Source organism: Magnolia sinica, chromosome 11 (genome assembly GCF_029962835.1).
Source record: "Magnolia sinica isolate HGM2019 chromosome 11, MsV1, whole genome shotgun sequence".
NCBI classification, from domain to species: Eukaryota; Viridiplantae; Streptophyta; class Magnoliopsida; order Magnoliales; family Magnoliaceae; genus Magnolia; species Magnolia sinica.
In genome coordinates, this window is record NC_080583.1 from 4612591 (window position 1) to 4628191 (window position 15601).

At 41.0% G+C, this 15601-nt stretch overlaps 1 protein-coding gene across 1 annotated transcript; it reads left to right on the top strand.

Annotated features, from left to right (window-relative positions):
• Window positions 1–439: 439 nt before the first annotated feature.
• Window positions 440–9499, top strand: LOC131219114 (B3 domain-containing protein At1g49475-like). The gene is made up of 2 exons (XM_058214111.1): window positions 440–631; window positions 8903–9499. The coding sequence occupies exons 1-2, from the start codon at window positions 440–442 to the stop codon at window positions 9497–9499; spliced, it is 789 nt and encodes a 262-aa protein (XP_058070094.1).
• Window positions 9500–15601: the final 6102 nt, after the last annotated feature.

Consider the following 15601-nt stretch of genomic DNA (forward strand, 5'->3'; position numbering starts at 1 on the left):
ACAGACACAAAACAAACTCCGGAAATGTAATCAGATACGTACAAACTAATATATTACGAAAGAATGTGATGGATGATACACAGGCACGTATAAATCACTTCAAAATTCGAATGCTTTGATAGTTGAAAGAAACCGTCCAAGTTGTGGGGCCCATTTTATATGTATTATAAATTAAATAATTAAGATTACTTGATAAGGTAAATATCCGATCAGCACACATATATTATATGGTTACAAATGAATTATTAAGCAGTCGTATTTTCCCATGAATCAGAAGTTTATATGAATAGATCAAATGGTATTTTATATTATAAGTTATTGATGTATTATCCAACAATTTTATCGGTACAATTTCAGCTAATATATATACTTTGTAATTAATTTGTGAGCACCTGAGTACGAAGAGTCATACACTGCAGAGTATCAAATAAATCCCCCAATGGTCACGCATCATACACATCCCCTTCTACCACCACCATCACCTCCACATTCACATCCCCTTCTACCACCACCGCCACCTCCTCCTCCTCCTCCTCCTCCTCTCTCTCTCTCTCAAATGCAGAAGAAGGAAAGGGAAACGAAGAAAGCATCCTTCTTTAAGGTGATGGTAGGAGATTTTGACGAGAAAATGGTATGTTTTCTATTTCTTTCTCTTTATTATATTTAAATAAAGACAGTTGATTACATAGACCTTACCATGGATGGCCCGTGCACTAACATATTCAGTACTATTTTATATTTAATGAGTATTATTACACGGACACATGTATAAAGAAATGGGTTGTTTGGGGCCCACTAGTCAAACAGTTTGGATGGTCCCGATTTCATTCGGATTGGCCAGATGACAAGATTTTTGGAGCTTCGGCTTCCTTGGTAGGATTCCAATTCAGTCCTAACACGCAATCTCAGGTACGAACCGACTCTGCTCACCAGGTGTGTTTGTATACAATGCAGGGTTTGGTGTCAACCAGCAGGTTTTGGCTTTCAAGTTTGTGCAAGTAGGACCCATGGTTCGGTGATCTAACCCGTTTACACAATGGGCCTGCATGCACCAATAATCCTCTTTTACCTATTTTATTGAATTTGAAAGGTTCCCGAGTCTTCTTGGCTGTCTATTTTTTTTTTGTGTATTAATGAGCTGGGTCTGGGCTGGAGTCGTTTCAGCCCAAGCGTGACCTTGTTTGTTCAGCAATGGGGCCTTTGATTTCAGGTCAAAATCAGGCCAGTGACTAACACATGCACCTTTCTGAAGGCCCACGTATGGCCAGTAACTGGGTCAGGACACAAAACCGGACAGCGAACCCGGCCCATTGCCAACCCTCGTTTTTTTGGGACACGACTTGCCTGTGCCCCCGGGCCACAGGAAGTTCCTGTGGTCAGAAGCTATGTGGGCCTCTCTCTCTCTCTCTCTCTCTCTCTCTCTCTCTCTCTCTTAATTGTTGGAATTTTGGAGCTATTGTACATAAAAACATGAGTGCAGCACGGTATAATGAAATGGGTTGCTTGGGGCCCACCAGTCAAACAGTTTGGATGGTCCCGATTTCATACGGATGTGCCTGATGACATGATTTTTGGACCCTCCGCTTGCTTGGCAACATTCAAACTCAGTCCTGACTCTCTTCTCAGGAGCGAAATGGGCCTACCAGTGTGGTACTACTATACAGTGCTGGGTAAGGTGTTAACCACCAGTTTTGGGCTTTCAAGTTTTTACAAATAGGGCCCATAGTTCAATGATCTAAGCCGTTGGCACAATGGGCCTTCATGCACCAACAATCCCCTTTAACCTATTTTTATTGAATGTTAACCGTTCTCAGGTTTTCTTTGTCGTCTGTTTTTTTAGGAGTCACAACGGGCCGGGTCTCGGCTGGGCTGCGGCTATGTCGGCCCAAGCCTCTCCCATTCAACAATAGGGCATTGGATTTTAGGTCCAAATCCTCCCGGGACAAACCATTTACTAATCAGGATTCAAAATCAGGCCATTGTCTAATGCGACCCAGTATTGGGCGGGCCCATATCCACCCAGGTGGGTGGATCCCTAACTGTGGGTCCCACCGTGATGTATTTACCTTACATGCGATCCATCCATTTTACACCGTGATGTATTTACCTTACATGCGATCCATCCGTTTTCACAGCTCATTTTAGGGCATGATTAAAAAAAAAAAAAAAATTTTAAAAAAGAAAAAAAAGAAAGAAAATAGCAGCAGCTATAAATCTCATCTGGACTACACCACAGCAAAAAGTGGTGATTGAATACACACCATTAAAAACTTCTTTGGGCCACCGGAATGTTTGTTTGCCATCTAACCTTTTGATAAGGTCACAAATACATGGACGAAGGCACCACGCAAAGATCAGCTTCATCCTAAACTTTTGTGGCCTACAATAGGTTTTAGTTTGAGTATAACTCTTCATCCGTTGGGCCCTAGGAGTTGCACCCAACATGAAAAGTGCTTAGAATAATTAGGAGAATAGTTTGGTGAAGCCAAATAGGACACTTACTATTTTTGGCTGAAAACCATGACGTTTAGTGTAAATCATGTCTATAAATAGTAAGTTTACTATCTATTGTAAGTCACGATTTCTAAGAGTTTTAGTTGTAGTTTAATTCCAAAACTTCTTCCATGGCTTAGTATCCCTATTTAAAGGGTTGTAAACTCATTTATTTGGATCATCCATCAATTTACGAATTTTTTAAAATTTATTTCTATTTTTTCTTACTTTTTTCTCGTGGATTCGAGAAGTCTCAGTGAGGAGTCCAGAGAAGCTCTGTGGATTTGGGGTAGTTATCCTTGAGGAAGACGGTGATCGACATCATCACGTTCACCCTGGGTCAATTGATATCAGATCGAGGACTCTTCTTAGGCCGATGACAAACAACGAATGTATGAACCAAAATCATGTGGATGGTAATCCATAGGAAGAGTCAATTGACTATGCAAGGGTTGCAAGTAACCTTCGACCGTCTTGCGGATGCATTACTTTCACCCCGAGCCCTAGGCGATGCTCAACCACCTGTTGTTATTGTACAGCACAACATCGATTTTCAAAGAGCACTACCGGTGGTGAATTGTAGGACTACACTAGATCATTCGAGACTAGCAACAAGGACTATGATGAAGGCTTTTCCTGATGATCAATTCATGGAGGCGATCGTCTAGATCGTGCTGAAAGAGACTATCAACGTAAGGTCGAACTTCTTAATTTCAATGGTTTATTATGCATAGAAGATTTCCTCGACTGGCTGGCCTAAATAGAACGATATTTTGATTACATGAATATGCCAGACCATAAAAAGGTGAAGTTTGTGGCATTCAAATTAAAATTTGGTGCTTCTACATGGTAGAAGTAATTACAACTTTCATGTGTCTGACAGAACAAGGCACACATCTCATCATGGTCATGAATGAGATGCCTTCTTCGATCACGGTTCCTCCCTAGTGATTATGAGCAGGTTTTGCTCCATCAATACTAAAATTGCCAATAGAGGAATCAAACCGTCACAGATTACACTGAAGAATTTCATCGATTGGCGACGCAAAACGATCTGTCAAAAATGAAATCACAGAACGTAACACGATTTATAGGTGGGTTATGATCAACGATTTAGGACTGAGTTCAAATATATATAGTACGTTAAGACTATGGATGAAGTGGTTCAGTTAGCAGGTAGGACAAAAATGCAACTTGCGAGAATTCCTACTCAACCTTATCCTTCAACTTGACCCCCCATGACAAGTCTCACGCAGGATCCAGTGCTGGCACGAGGAAAAAATCAATAGGAGGACATCCTCGACATCCTGCAACCGTAAACCGTGACACGGGGAGCATCCCTTCTAGGCCTCAATGTGTAACACCCATAACAGCAGGCCTGAGTAAGATTCCAAATCCTTACATTTAGCCAAGGCCGAGTAACTATTACTGTTGTGGCCAATTAGGCCACTTATTAAACATTTGTCCTCAACTCCCCATAACCCACTTAATCATAAATGAAGGAGGGCGCTGAAGGTGAGGCCGGAGAAGAAGACCATTGCTTTGATGAAGATGAACAAGCCACTGAGGAATGAGTAGATAACGAAGAATGAACGGGCGAGGATCGTGGAGAATCCTTAGTCATGAGGCAATTACTATACACCCTACGGAAAGAATTACGTGTACAATGATGTGCACCGTCAATGACAAGGTCTCTGATGTAATCATAACCAATGGTAGTAACGAGAACATCGTCTCGAAAGTGATAGTGGACAAGTTGCAGCTACCAACGACAAAACTTCATTCCCTGTATTCAATTAGCTAGATAAAAAAAAGTAAATGAGACCAATGTAACTAAACAATGCACTGTCTCGTTTTCAATTGGTAAAAATTATAAGGATCAGATACTTTATGATGTGGTGACGTAGAAGCATGCCATATGTTTCTCGGTCCACTATAGCGTCGGACCATGATGCGATCTATCGAGGACGAGACAATATTTACATCTTCGTCAAGGATGGTCGAAAGATAATCCTCACCCCTATGGCACCAGAGAAACCACCTTGAAGCTTCCAAAGTGGATGGGGTTTCCTCCTGACCATTCAAAATTTGATGGAAGAATTTAAGGAAACCGGCGAGGTATACGTCGTAGTGGTGAAGGATGACGAATCGGAGCCCTCAAACATTCGTCTAAGTTTAAGGCCATTGTTGACTGAATTCAAAGAAGTCTGGCTAGAAGATTTACCCAACGGATTGCCCCCATGAGGGACATCCAACATCACATACACCTCGTCCCTGGGGCTAACCTGCCTAATCACCCTCATTATCGGATGATTCTGAAAAAGTGTGAGATACTTCAGGATAGGTGGAGGAATTGATCCGTAAGAGTCTCTTGAGAGAGAGTATTTTTTTTCTATTAGCTTGTTAGTACACCCCACTGTCAGTTCACACATCACTGTCGCCACCCTCACCAGGGATCATACCAAGACCTCAGTATTGAAACAAGGTATCTTTCACTCAGTCTACCACTTAAGCTATGGATTAGGGTGTTTTAAAGAGAGAGAGAGAGAGAGAGAGAGAGAGAGAGAGAGAGAGTATAAGCCCATGTGTTGTGCTAGCGTTGTTAATGCAAAAAAAAGGGAGCTGGCGCATGTGTGTCGACAACCGAGCAATCAACAAAATTATCATCAAATATCGGTTCCCAATACTGCGATTGGACGATATGCTCAATATACTAGAAGGGGCCAAGGTGTTCTCTATATTAGATCTGAGAAGCGGGTACCATCATATTCGTATCCAACTCGGTGATGAGTGGAAAACAGTATTCAAGACCAATGAAGAGTTGTATGAGTGATTGGTCATGCCCTTCGGTCTATCGAACATACCAAGCACTTTTATACGTTTGATGAATCAAGTGATAAAACCGTTAATTGGCCAATTTGCGGTATTATATTTTGATGACATCATGATATATAGGCAGGATGAGCAGAGCACATGGAACATCTCAGGCAAGTGTTGCAGGTCTTACAAGTTAATAAGTTGTACTTCAACTTAAAAAAGAGTAATTTTTTAACGAATAGCCTGTTGTTGCTAGGATTTGTTGTAACGTTTACGGGCATCTATGTGGATGATAAAAAGGTGTCAGCCATTAGGGAACGACCGATCCCAATGAACATTCATGAGGTGAGGAATTTTCACGGGTTGGCAACCTTTTATCATCAATTCGTGAGGAATTTTACCACAATAGTCGCACATATTATAGATTGAATGAAAAAAGGGTTGTTTCAGTGAACCGATGAGGCTGACAAGAGCTTTCATAAGATCAAGTATCGGTTGTCCACAACACTGGTATTAGCTCTTCTTAATTTCGATAAGCTATTTGAGGTTAAGTGTGACGGTTCATATGTCAGAACTGGAGTATTATCACAGGAAAGAAGGCCAGTAGCCTTCTACAACGAGAAGCTCAGTGAAGCTTGAGTTATACGCAGTTGTTCAGGCGCTGCGACATTGGCGCACTGTCTGATCCAAAGAGAGTTTTTTTATGTACACTGACCATTAAGTATTAAAGTTTATTAATAGTCAAGCTAATGTGAATTGTGTGCATGCTAGATGGGTTGCATTTTTATTAGAATTTACATTCGTCTTGAAGCACAATTCAGGGCAGCAGAATAAGGTGGTTGATGCACTTAGTCGTCGTGCATCACTACTCCTTACAATGAGCAATAAGGTGGTCAACTTCGACTATCTCAAGGTGTTGTATGACGAGGACAAGTACTTCAAGGATACTTGGATGAAGTGTCAAGAAAGTGAACCTAATGACCTACATATGCAGGACGATTTCCTCTTCAAAGGGAATCAATTGTGCATCCCACAAAGTTATCTGAGGGAGAAGATTATTCAGGAGTTGCATGGAGGTCGCCTTAGTGGACACCTTGGGTGAGACAAGTCGCAAGCTCTTATGGAAGAGTGGTATTATTGGCCGCAATTGGAACGTGATGTGAAAAAAACAGTGCAACGTTGTCATGTTTATCAGACTTCCAAGAGGCAATCTCAAAATACAGGCCTCTACACCCCGTTACCTGTGCCCAATGGCCCTTGAGAGGATTTATTTATGGACTTCGTGCTTAGTCTCCCACAAACACAATGAGGCATGGATTCGATATTCGTTCTGGTAAATCGTTTCTTAAAGATGGTGCACTTTATCCCATATAAGAAGACCCTCGATGCAATACATGTGGCGAATCTATTCCTCAGAGTGGTCATGTGGCTACACTGGGTTCCCAAGACCATTACTTCTGACCATGACACGAAGTTCATTAGCCACTTTTGGCAGACTTTATGGACTCGATTCAATACACGACTTCAGTTCAGCGGTGCTTACCATCCACCGACTGATGGGCAGATTGAAATTGTGAATCACACATTGGGAAACCTCCTTCGATGTATTTCAAGTGAAAAACCGAAGCAGTGTGATTTGACATTGTCTCAAGCAGAGTTTGCATTCAACAACATGGTGAACCACTCGACAGGGAAGTCCCCGTTCCAAATTATTTACGGTTGAGTGCCCCTTCACACACTTGACATGGTCCCTCTGCCAAATCTCTCATATATAAGCGTTGTAGTAGAATATATGACAGACAGGATAAGAGGCATTCATGCGGAGGTCCAAACAAAGCTACATGCCCTGAATGAGAATACATGCCTCGAACGAGAAGTACAAGGAACAAGTCGACAAGCATCGGTGACGAAAGGTGTTCGAGGTGGGCAACCACGTTATGGTCCATCTATGCAAGGAGAGATTTTCGACCAGGACATACAATAAGTTGAAGAACAAGAAAATTAGACCAATACCGATCCTCCGAAAGTTCAATGAAAACACTTACGATGTTAATCTTCTGCATGACATGGCAATCTCATGGACTTTCAACATCGCGGACCTGACCGAGTATCACGAACTAAACGAAAACTCGAGAACGAGTTCTTTTAAAGTGGAGGAGCTGATGTAGAGCGGGTCGGGGACAGTTACATGGCCAAGATGGATCAGAAAAGGCCCGATCGCAAGCGGTAGTGATCCGAACCGTCCAAACCTTAAAACGGATGTCTCTCACAAACCGGAATTATTTATTCGATGTACCATATATGATTTTGGGGTAGGAGGAGCCGGTTGCGCACACCAAACTTACGAAATATCATCGGATCGACGGTCGAATACCTGTTTTAATTTCGTTTTTACTATTTATAGTAAGTTTTAGTTTGAGTATAACTCTCCATCCGTTGGGCTTTAGGAGTTGTGCCCAACATGAAAAGCGCTTAGAATAATTAGGAGAATATCATGGTGAAGCGAAATAGGACACTTACAATTTTTGACCGAAAACCATGAGGTCTAGTGGAAATTATGACCATATAGTTTACTATTTATAGTAAGTCATGAGTTTTAGGAGTTTTATTTGTAGTTTAATTCCGAAACTTCTTCCATGGCTTTGTATCCCTATTTAAAGGGCTGTAAACTTGTTTATTTGGATAATCAATCAATTTACGAATTTTTTAGAATTTATTTATATTTTTTATTGCTTTTTCTTAGTGGATTCAAGAAGTCTCTATGAGGAGTCCAAAGAAGCTTCATGGATTCGGAGTAGTTATCCTTGAGGAAGACGGTGATTGACCTCATCATGTTCATCCTTCCGTCAACAAGTCAGTTCGAGTCACCACCGAGTCTGATGTAGAGCGGGTCCTAGACACTTCATGGCAAAGATGGACCAAAGAAGGCCTGATCAGAGGCATTAATGATCTGGACCGTCAAGACCTTAAATCAGTCGTATATTGCAAACCGAGTTGCCCATGCCAGATTTGTGAGATTCCATCATATCCACGGTTAAAAGTCCCCATTTAATTTAGTTTTAGTTTGAATATAACTTTTGATCCTTTGAGTTGTAGGAATTGTTCTCAACATATGAAAAAGGCTTAGAAAAGTTAGGAGAATAAAGTGGCTGGGCCAAATTGGACACTTAGTATACTTTTGGCAGAAAACTATAGTCTAGTAGGAATGGAGGCCGTCTATAAATAATAAAGTTTACTATTTATATTAAGTCACGTTTTTAAGGATGCTTGAGTTGGAGTCTGAGTTTAAAACTTTGTCCCATGTTTTAACTTGTTAGTTAAATGGTTATAATTTTATGTTATTTTATCATCAATCAAACTATTTCAAATTTATTAGGAATTATTACTGCTTTTATTCTCATGGATTCGAGGAAGCTCTGTGAGGAGTATAGAGAGCTCTGTAAATTGGGAGTAGTTATTCCATTAAGAAGACGGTGATCGACCTCTTCACATCCCTCGCTGCGCAAGAGTCCTAGTTGATTCTTTCAGTCCATGCTATTTTCCATCTTCAACACTTCTATGGCTCACCTTTGAACTGTTTTGCTCCATGCAGCGGATCCCCTTGCAGTTTGTTCGTGCTTTCCGGAGGGAATTATGTAGCATTGACGCTGCCACTCTGCATGGTCCCTGCAGCCCCGCTTGGCGTGTCAGATTGAAGGAGGAGGATGGCCAGATGTTTTTTCGACGTGGATGGAAGGAATTCATCAAACACCATGATGTAAACCAAGGTTATTTTTTGGATTTTAGATTTGACGGGCAATCCCATTTCAATGTTGAAGTGTTTGACACAAGCTGTTGCGAGAAGAAGTATGATTGCGCTGATGAAGGTTTCAATTCAAGTGATTCAAGCAAAGATTCATTGGAAATATTTCTAGGTACTCAGCGCCATAAATATTTGCGTCGAACAAAAAATAGGAAGAACTTTTCAGCATCACAACACTCGATCGATCGTTCCCAGCCGTCCGATGCAATGAAGAGAAAGAAGTCAAAGAGTGAAAAGAAGCAGAAAAAAGAGTGGAACAAGAAAGAACGATCTCATGAGAGAAACGAAGTGGAACAATGTCTGAGTGGCTCGGAAAGCTCCAGTTTTGAACTTTCAGAGAGTGGAGGGAATCAAGAAACCGAAACTGGTAACCCCCTCTTTACTTGAATACTATGGTTTTTAGACTCGGTGACTCAGATCGACTCGTTTGATGTAGAGTCAGGTCAAGGCTCGCACGAGTCTGAGTCGACTCAAACGAGTCGAGTCTTAAAACCATGCTCAATATGGAAGACATGCATGCACTTACAAATTGCATAGATTACAAGTAATTCAATTAAATGGTCAAAATAACCAGATTGCGTGGTGTGCCACACGCCACATATATTGGTGGTGTGTTCAAGTCACCAATATATAACTCAAGTGGACCACACCACAAAACACAGTGGGATTATACGCCTACCATTGAAAACTTCATGGAGGCCACAGAAGTTTTGGATCATGTTTGCAATCACGTCTGTGTAGAATTGAAAATTTTTACAACCACAAAATGGTGCCAATGAATTGCAGGTCACTTACTCTTATAGGTTAGACTCACTAACAACCAAAGAGAAATTACTCGATTCTTTCATCTTCTAAAAATATGTAGGTCTAAAAATATGTAGGAAACGATAGTTTTTAGACTCAAGGTGGGATTTTATTTCTCATTGCAAATAGGTCATTATATACACCAATTACACCAACCCCTCTCAACTACATGATTTAAAAACAACCAATGAGTTCCAATACACCACATACAACTTTAAAAATCGTACTAAGTCCTTCTAATGACATACATGAATCTCTAATTTTCTTCCGTTTCCCATGCATGTAACATGGTCGTAAACCTGTAATTATAAAGATCCTTAACTGCAATTGGGCTGAAAATCATTGCCAAAATACCTAAGCTTGGGCCTGATTCATGTGCTGGATTCACATTTTAAATTCGGCTAATTCACCACTTTGGTCATTTTCATTTCATTGAATCAGATTCAACATCCAAACAGTCTTGGTAATTGTTCTTCCTTATCACTATTTACTCAAAAAAAAAAAAAAAAAACACATGGTCGAATTTCATCCGCAGGAGAGGCTGCAGACATGGATGCCGGCATTAAACAGTCATATTGTGTCTCGAGAAGAAGAGCTGTGACAATGGAAGAGACACAGAAAGCACTGCAGGAGGCGCGAAAGTTCCAGTCTAGCAATCCATATTTTTTGGTAGTTATGCTACAATCATATGTCTACGATGGAAGCCCCGTTGTGAGTTTCGCATCTTATATCTTTTTTAATTGCATTTTTTTTTTTACAACTATGATCTAAATTCTTCTTGTGCGCAGCGCGTCCCAGTTAGTTTTGTTGCAGACCATTTACGAAGACAAGCAGGGAAGATCTCTCTTGAAGTTTCAGATGGAAGGAGATGGTCTCTTTCTTTAATGTTCAAACGATGTGGAGCGGAATTAGGGAAGGGATGGAAGGATTTCACTTTTGAAAACAACTTAGAAGAAGGTGATACATGCGTCTTCGAACTATTTGAGAGGGAGAAGATATTATTCAAAGTTCACATCTTCCGAGTCATCCAACAAGTGGTACCACTAACCAAAGTTCCAAGAAGAAAGCCCACCAAACAAGCACCAAGGTAACCCAAGAGGTGTCCCAACTTCCATCTCCACCCTGAATATGGGATTGTTGGTCTGGTGGGCCACTAGATGGATGGATGTGCCTTAGTTTGATTGATTGCATTGAACGTGGGGGTTCAGCCCACGAAATCAGCCATCGTTAATACCATACACACTAATTTCATGTGTAAAAGAAGCCCACTTTCAGTAGCATTCCTAAATCTTCGTATGACTATACAACCTAGATTTTTCCATTTCTAACTGTTGGTGTTTTGGGGACATTGCAGACCCAAGTAGTGTGTATGGCATGGATTGTACATGGATTGTGATTGTACAAGTTTTGGAATTGTACATGGATTGTGATTGTTTTACCTTACATTGGTGTAGTTGTATTTGGGTTTTTAACTGAACAGTGATTTGGTTTTGTTTTGAGCACTCACTTCTTTTTATAATGCCATAGCTGAGATTTTCAAGATCGTCTTGATCATGAACTGATTCGTTCTCATCCATCTTGTTCTCTGAGCTGAAGCTTTGCTGGAAGAATTGGGGTGAATTTCGCTTAATTAGAGTGTTCTTTCTGTTTTTGACTTTAAGAAGCAGAATTCAAACTGATATTGGCGAGTTAGGTGGGGGGTTAGAATTACTTCGGATAGCTTGTTTGGATGTGCAATCAAATTGGATTGCAATTGTTAGTCTAATAAAGTGGAAATCAAATTGCAATTTGGTTGCTTGTGATTTGAATTTGAAAGCAATCTAACTACAATCTGAGGGCTAATTGATCATTGCTTTTGTTCATTTCCAGTTGATTAGCTTGGATGTTTGCAATCCAATTCTGGCGCAGGTACTTGATGATTGCTTTTGTTCATTTCCAGTTGATTAGCTTGAATGTTTGCAATCCAATTCTGGCACACAGAAGGATGTGATGAGATCAATCACCGTCTTCCTCAGGGAATAACTACGAATCCATGGAGCTCTTTGGACTCCTCAGCGAGCTTCCTCAAATCCATGAGGGATAAAAGCAGGAATAATTCTTAATAAATTTGAAATAATTTGATTCATGATAATTAAAAAAATAATAATAACAAAATTACAACCCTTTAAATAATGAGATCAAACCTAAGATTGGAATTTTAAACTTAAACTTAGACTCCAACTAAAACACCCTTAAAATGTGACATACTATGAATAGTAAACTTACTATTTATTGGCGGCCTCCATTCTTACTAGATTTCATGGTTTTGGGCCAAAAATTAAGTGTCTAATTTTTCCCAACCACATTGTTCTCCCAACTTTTCTAAGTCCTTTTCATGTTAGGCACCACTCAAAGGATCAAAAGTTATATTCGAATTAAAACTTACTACTCTTTGTAGTAAAAATGAAAATAAATGAGACTTTCGACTCAATATGATGGAATCTCACAAATCTGGCATGGGCAACCCGGCATAGCATGGTTGGTTGGCTTAAGTAGTTTCTTCTACCCCAAAATCATATATAATATGTCGAAAAACTCATCCCGATTTGCGAAATGCAACCGATTTAAGGTCTTGACGATCCAGATCGTTTTCGCCTCCAATCGGGCATCATCTGGTCCATCTTTGCCATGAAAGTGTCTTTTATTGATTGATGTCTTAAATCTATAAATCAATAGGCCCGTCGATGACAGGTTCAATACCATCGAGCAGATTTCGATGCCATTGAAGTCCTACTCGATGCCATCGTAAAAATTCAGAATTTCTTATGTTGGTTGCTGGACACTTTGGGTGTCCTACTCGATGTCATCGAAGGCTATTCGATGACATCGAAAGCCTACTCGATACCATCAGAAAAATTCATGATTTATCACTGGAACGTTTTGGTGTTACGTTTGATACCATCAAACTATCGCGCAGAGTTATGTATCCATGGGATTTGTTTCCCATTCCAATTGTGATTCTCATTAAGGCTACAAATATGAGTGTAATCGGGATTAGGGTGTATCTAAGTGCTTTCTAATTCGTTATTAGAGTTTTCAATGGCTTGTACAGAGATTTGAGGCTTCTTCGAATCGGGTATTCTCTTTATCTCTTGTAATTTCTACTTTCATAGTAACATATGTCGTTTTGCGACGTGGTTTTTTTTTTTTTTTTTTTAATGTTAAATTAGGAGTCTTTGTGATTGAACTTGATTGTGCGATTGGAATACTTTGCTTGATTTATCTCTGTGTGCTTCCGCGGTCTCCTTACATTTGTAACCTGCTCTACATCAAATTCGCTCATGCATCCAAATGTGGCCTAAAACTTTCATAAATAGCAATTGGAATATGGCTACAGTCAGAACCTTCTTACCATTTCAAAAAAGGCACCTAATGGGATCCTCTAGGACTGAGCCCCAGCCCAAAAAATGAGTTGGGTCTGACCCAAAATTTTAAAAAGCCCTAATTTCCACATGAATGTTTCTAATATATCTGGTGATCAAGTGGGCCCACATGCACAAAGAAATAGATATTTAAGATGAATGAAACCAGCGGCTTATAATTCAAGATTGGAATGGCATGTATAAGATATAACACATGAAATATGAAGTCGGATTGAGACGGGAAGGACTGGGCCAGGTTGGACGGGTTAACATGACTTGAGCTCAAACCCAAATTGACTTTGGTTGATCTCATATAACACACGTGACAAGGAAAAGGTACCCACGTACTTTGATTGGTCCACACGGGTAGTGAAGCTCATACGTGTGAGTACCCTTTACCCACACGGGCAAAGGGCTGAAATATAGGTCAGGTTGACCCACGTGTAAACTAGCCCGACCTGTTTCTGAGGCAGGTTCTTCAGGCCAAGATAAATCGTTAGTGGGTCGGGCTTTGGCTTGAAATGTGACCCATTTAAGAAAAAGGAGCGCTCATATGGTAAAGGTACCGGACTGTTGTGGGGCCCACATACATGTATCAGATCCTCACCATCCATCATGGTCTCCCTCTCATGTTTACAGTAGAAACCAAAAAATCAGGCCGATCCAATATTTAGTTGCACCACAATGCAGGGAACAATGTAAAATCATGCCAAATAGGCACATACTTCTAAATTCATGTGGTGTGGCCCACCTGGGTTTTAGAATGGCCTGATTTTAATGTCCTTTGACTGTAGCTGAGTGCATCTGATGAATGGATTGGGTAGCATGTACACTACCCCGGGGGCCCCGACAAAAACTGGGAAGATTTTATTGGTTGGACGACACCTCCCAGCCGTTCTTTGTGGTGTGGCCCACCTGAATTTCTGTTTGGGCTGTTTTCTCGCCCCATGAACTAACATCGAAGGGTGCATCAGGGTGGATCTGATGCACAGGTTATGTGGGCCCACACACGGCCATGTACCACCACAAGTTCTGCTGGGATGGGTACCATATGCGTGCATCTCTTGAAAGTAACTGGTCAGGCTTGGGTTGAACCCATGGGCCGGGCCATATGACCTAAACTGATCCAATGCCATTGATTGGGTCAGACCATTGGGTGTTTGGGCCTGGACCACCATGCGTACTCATGCATCGGCTGATCGGGTTGGGCCGGGTCTAAATGTTAAGGCCTGATTAGTGACCATGCCAGGCTCAACTAAAGGTAATTGGTCCATTGGATTGGGTCGAGGCAGTTCAGGCCCACTCTAGGAAAATAATTGGAGGCGTCCGATCAGATGGTCAACAATAATGAGAGAACGGTCGAAATTTAACTGGCGAATCGGATGATTAATAGTCATCCAATCTCTTGTATTTTCAGACCAGGTTCCATCCATAGTGGGACCCGCAATTCAGAGAGCCCAAAAACAGTATTTATTTATGCCACGTGTACTGTGAAAGAGAGACACATTTCCAATATTATACCCCTACATTTCTAGAAGGAGAGACCATTTCCAGTACCATACACACACGTACACTGAAAGAGGCGAATTTCGCCCGTGCAACATAAAGCTTAGTGGCCCCACCATGATATTTGTGTGACATCCGCTCCATCCATCCGTTACACCAGCTAATTTTAGATGTGAATGCCTAAAAATTAGCCAAATCCAAAACTTAGCTAGGCCACACCATAGGAAACAGCGGGGATGGGGATGCCCACTATTTAAACCATCTTCGGCCCACCGAAGTTATAGATCAAGCTGATATATGTTTTTTTTTTTTTTTTTCCTTCATCCTCGTTAGACTCATCTTATGAACGTATTGGATGGCCTTTAAACATTACCACGGGCTCCAGGAAGGTTCCTTGGTGGGCATCCCATCCCCAATGTTTCCTGTGATGTGGCCCACATGAGCTTTGGATCTGCCTGTTTATCCCACATCCTAACATAAGCAGGTTCAACTGATGGACGGAGTAGATGTCATAAAAACATCGTGGTTGGCCTCACAAAGCTAATTGCTGTAGGAATTGCCTCCATATCATACGCCCACATCTAGAGAGAAAGAGATGTCTCCTAACATAGCAAATGGCACTTCTTTTAGTCCGGCATTTTCGAATGTGCCTGTCACGTTAAGGCAACAAGATTCCAGGCCTGTCCCTTTTCAATGGCTCTCATTCCATCTGTTCTTTTTGTCCACATCATCATGACCGTTTAACTTTTTCCCTTTTGGCTTCACATGGTTTCTACTA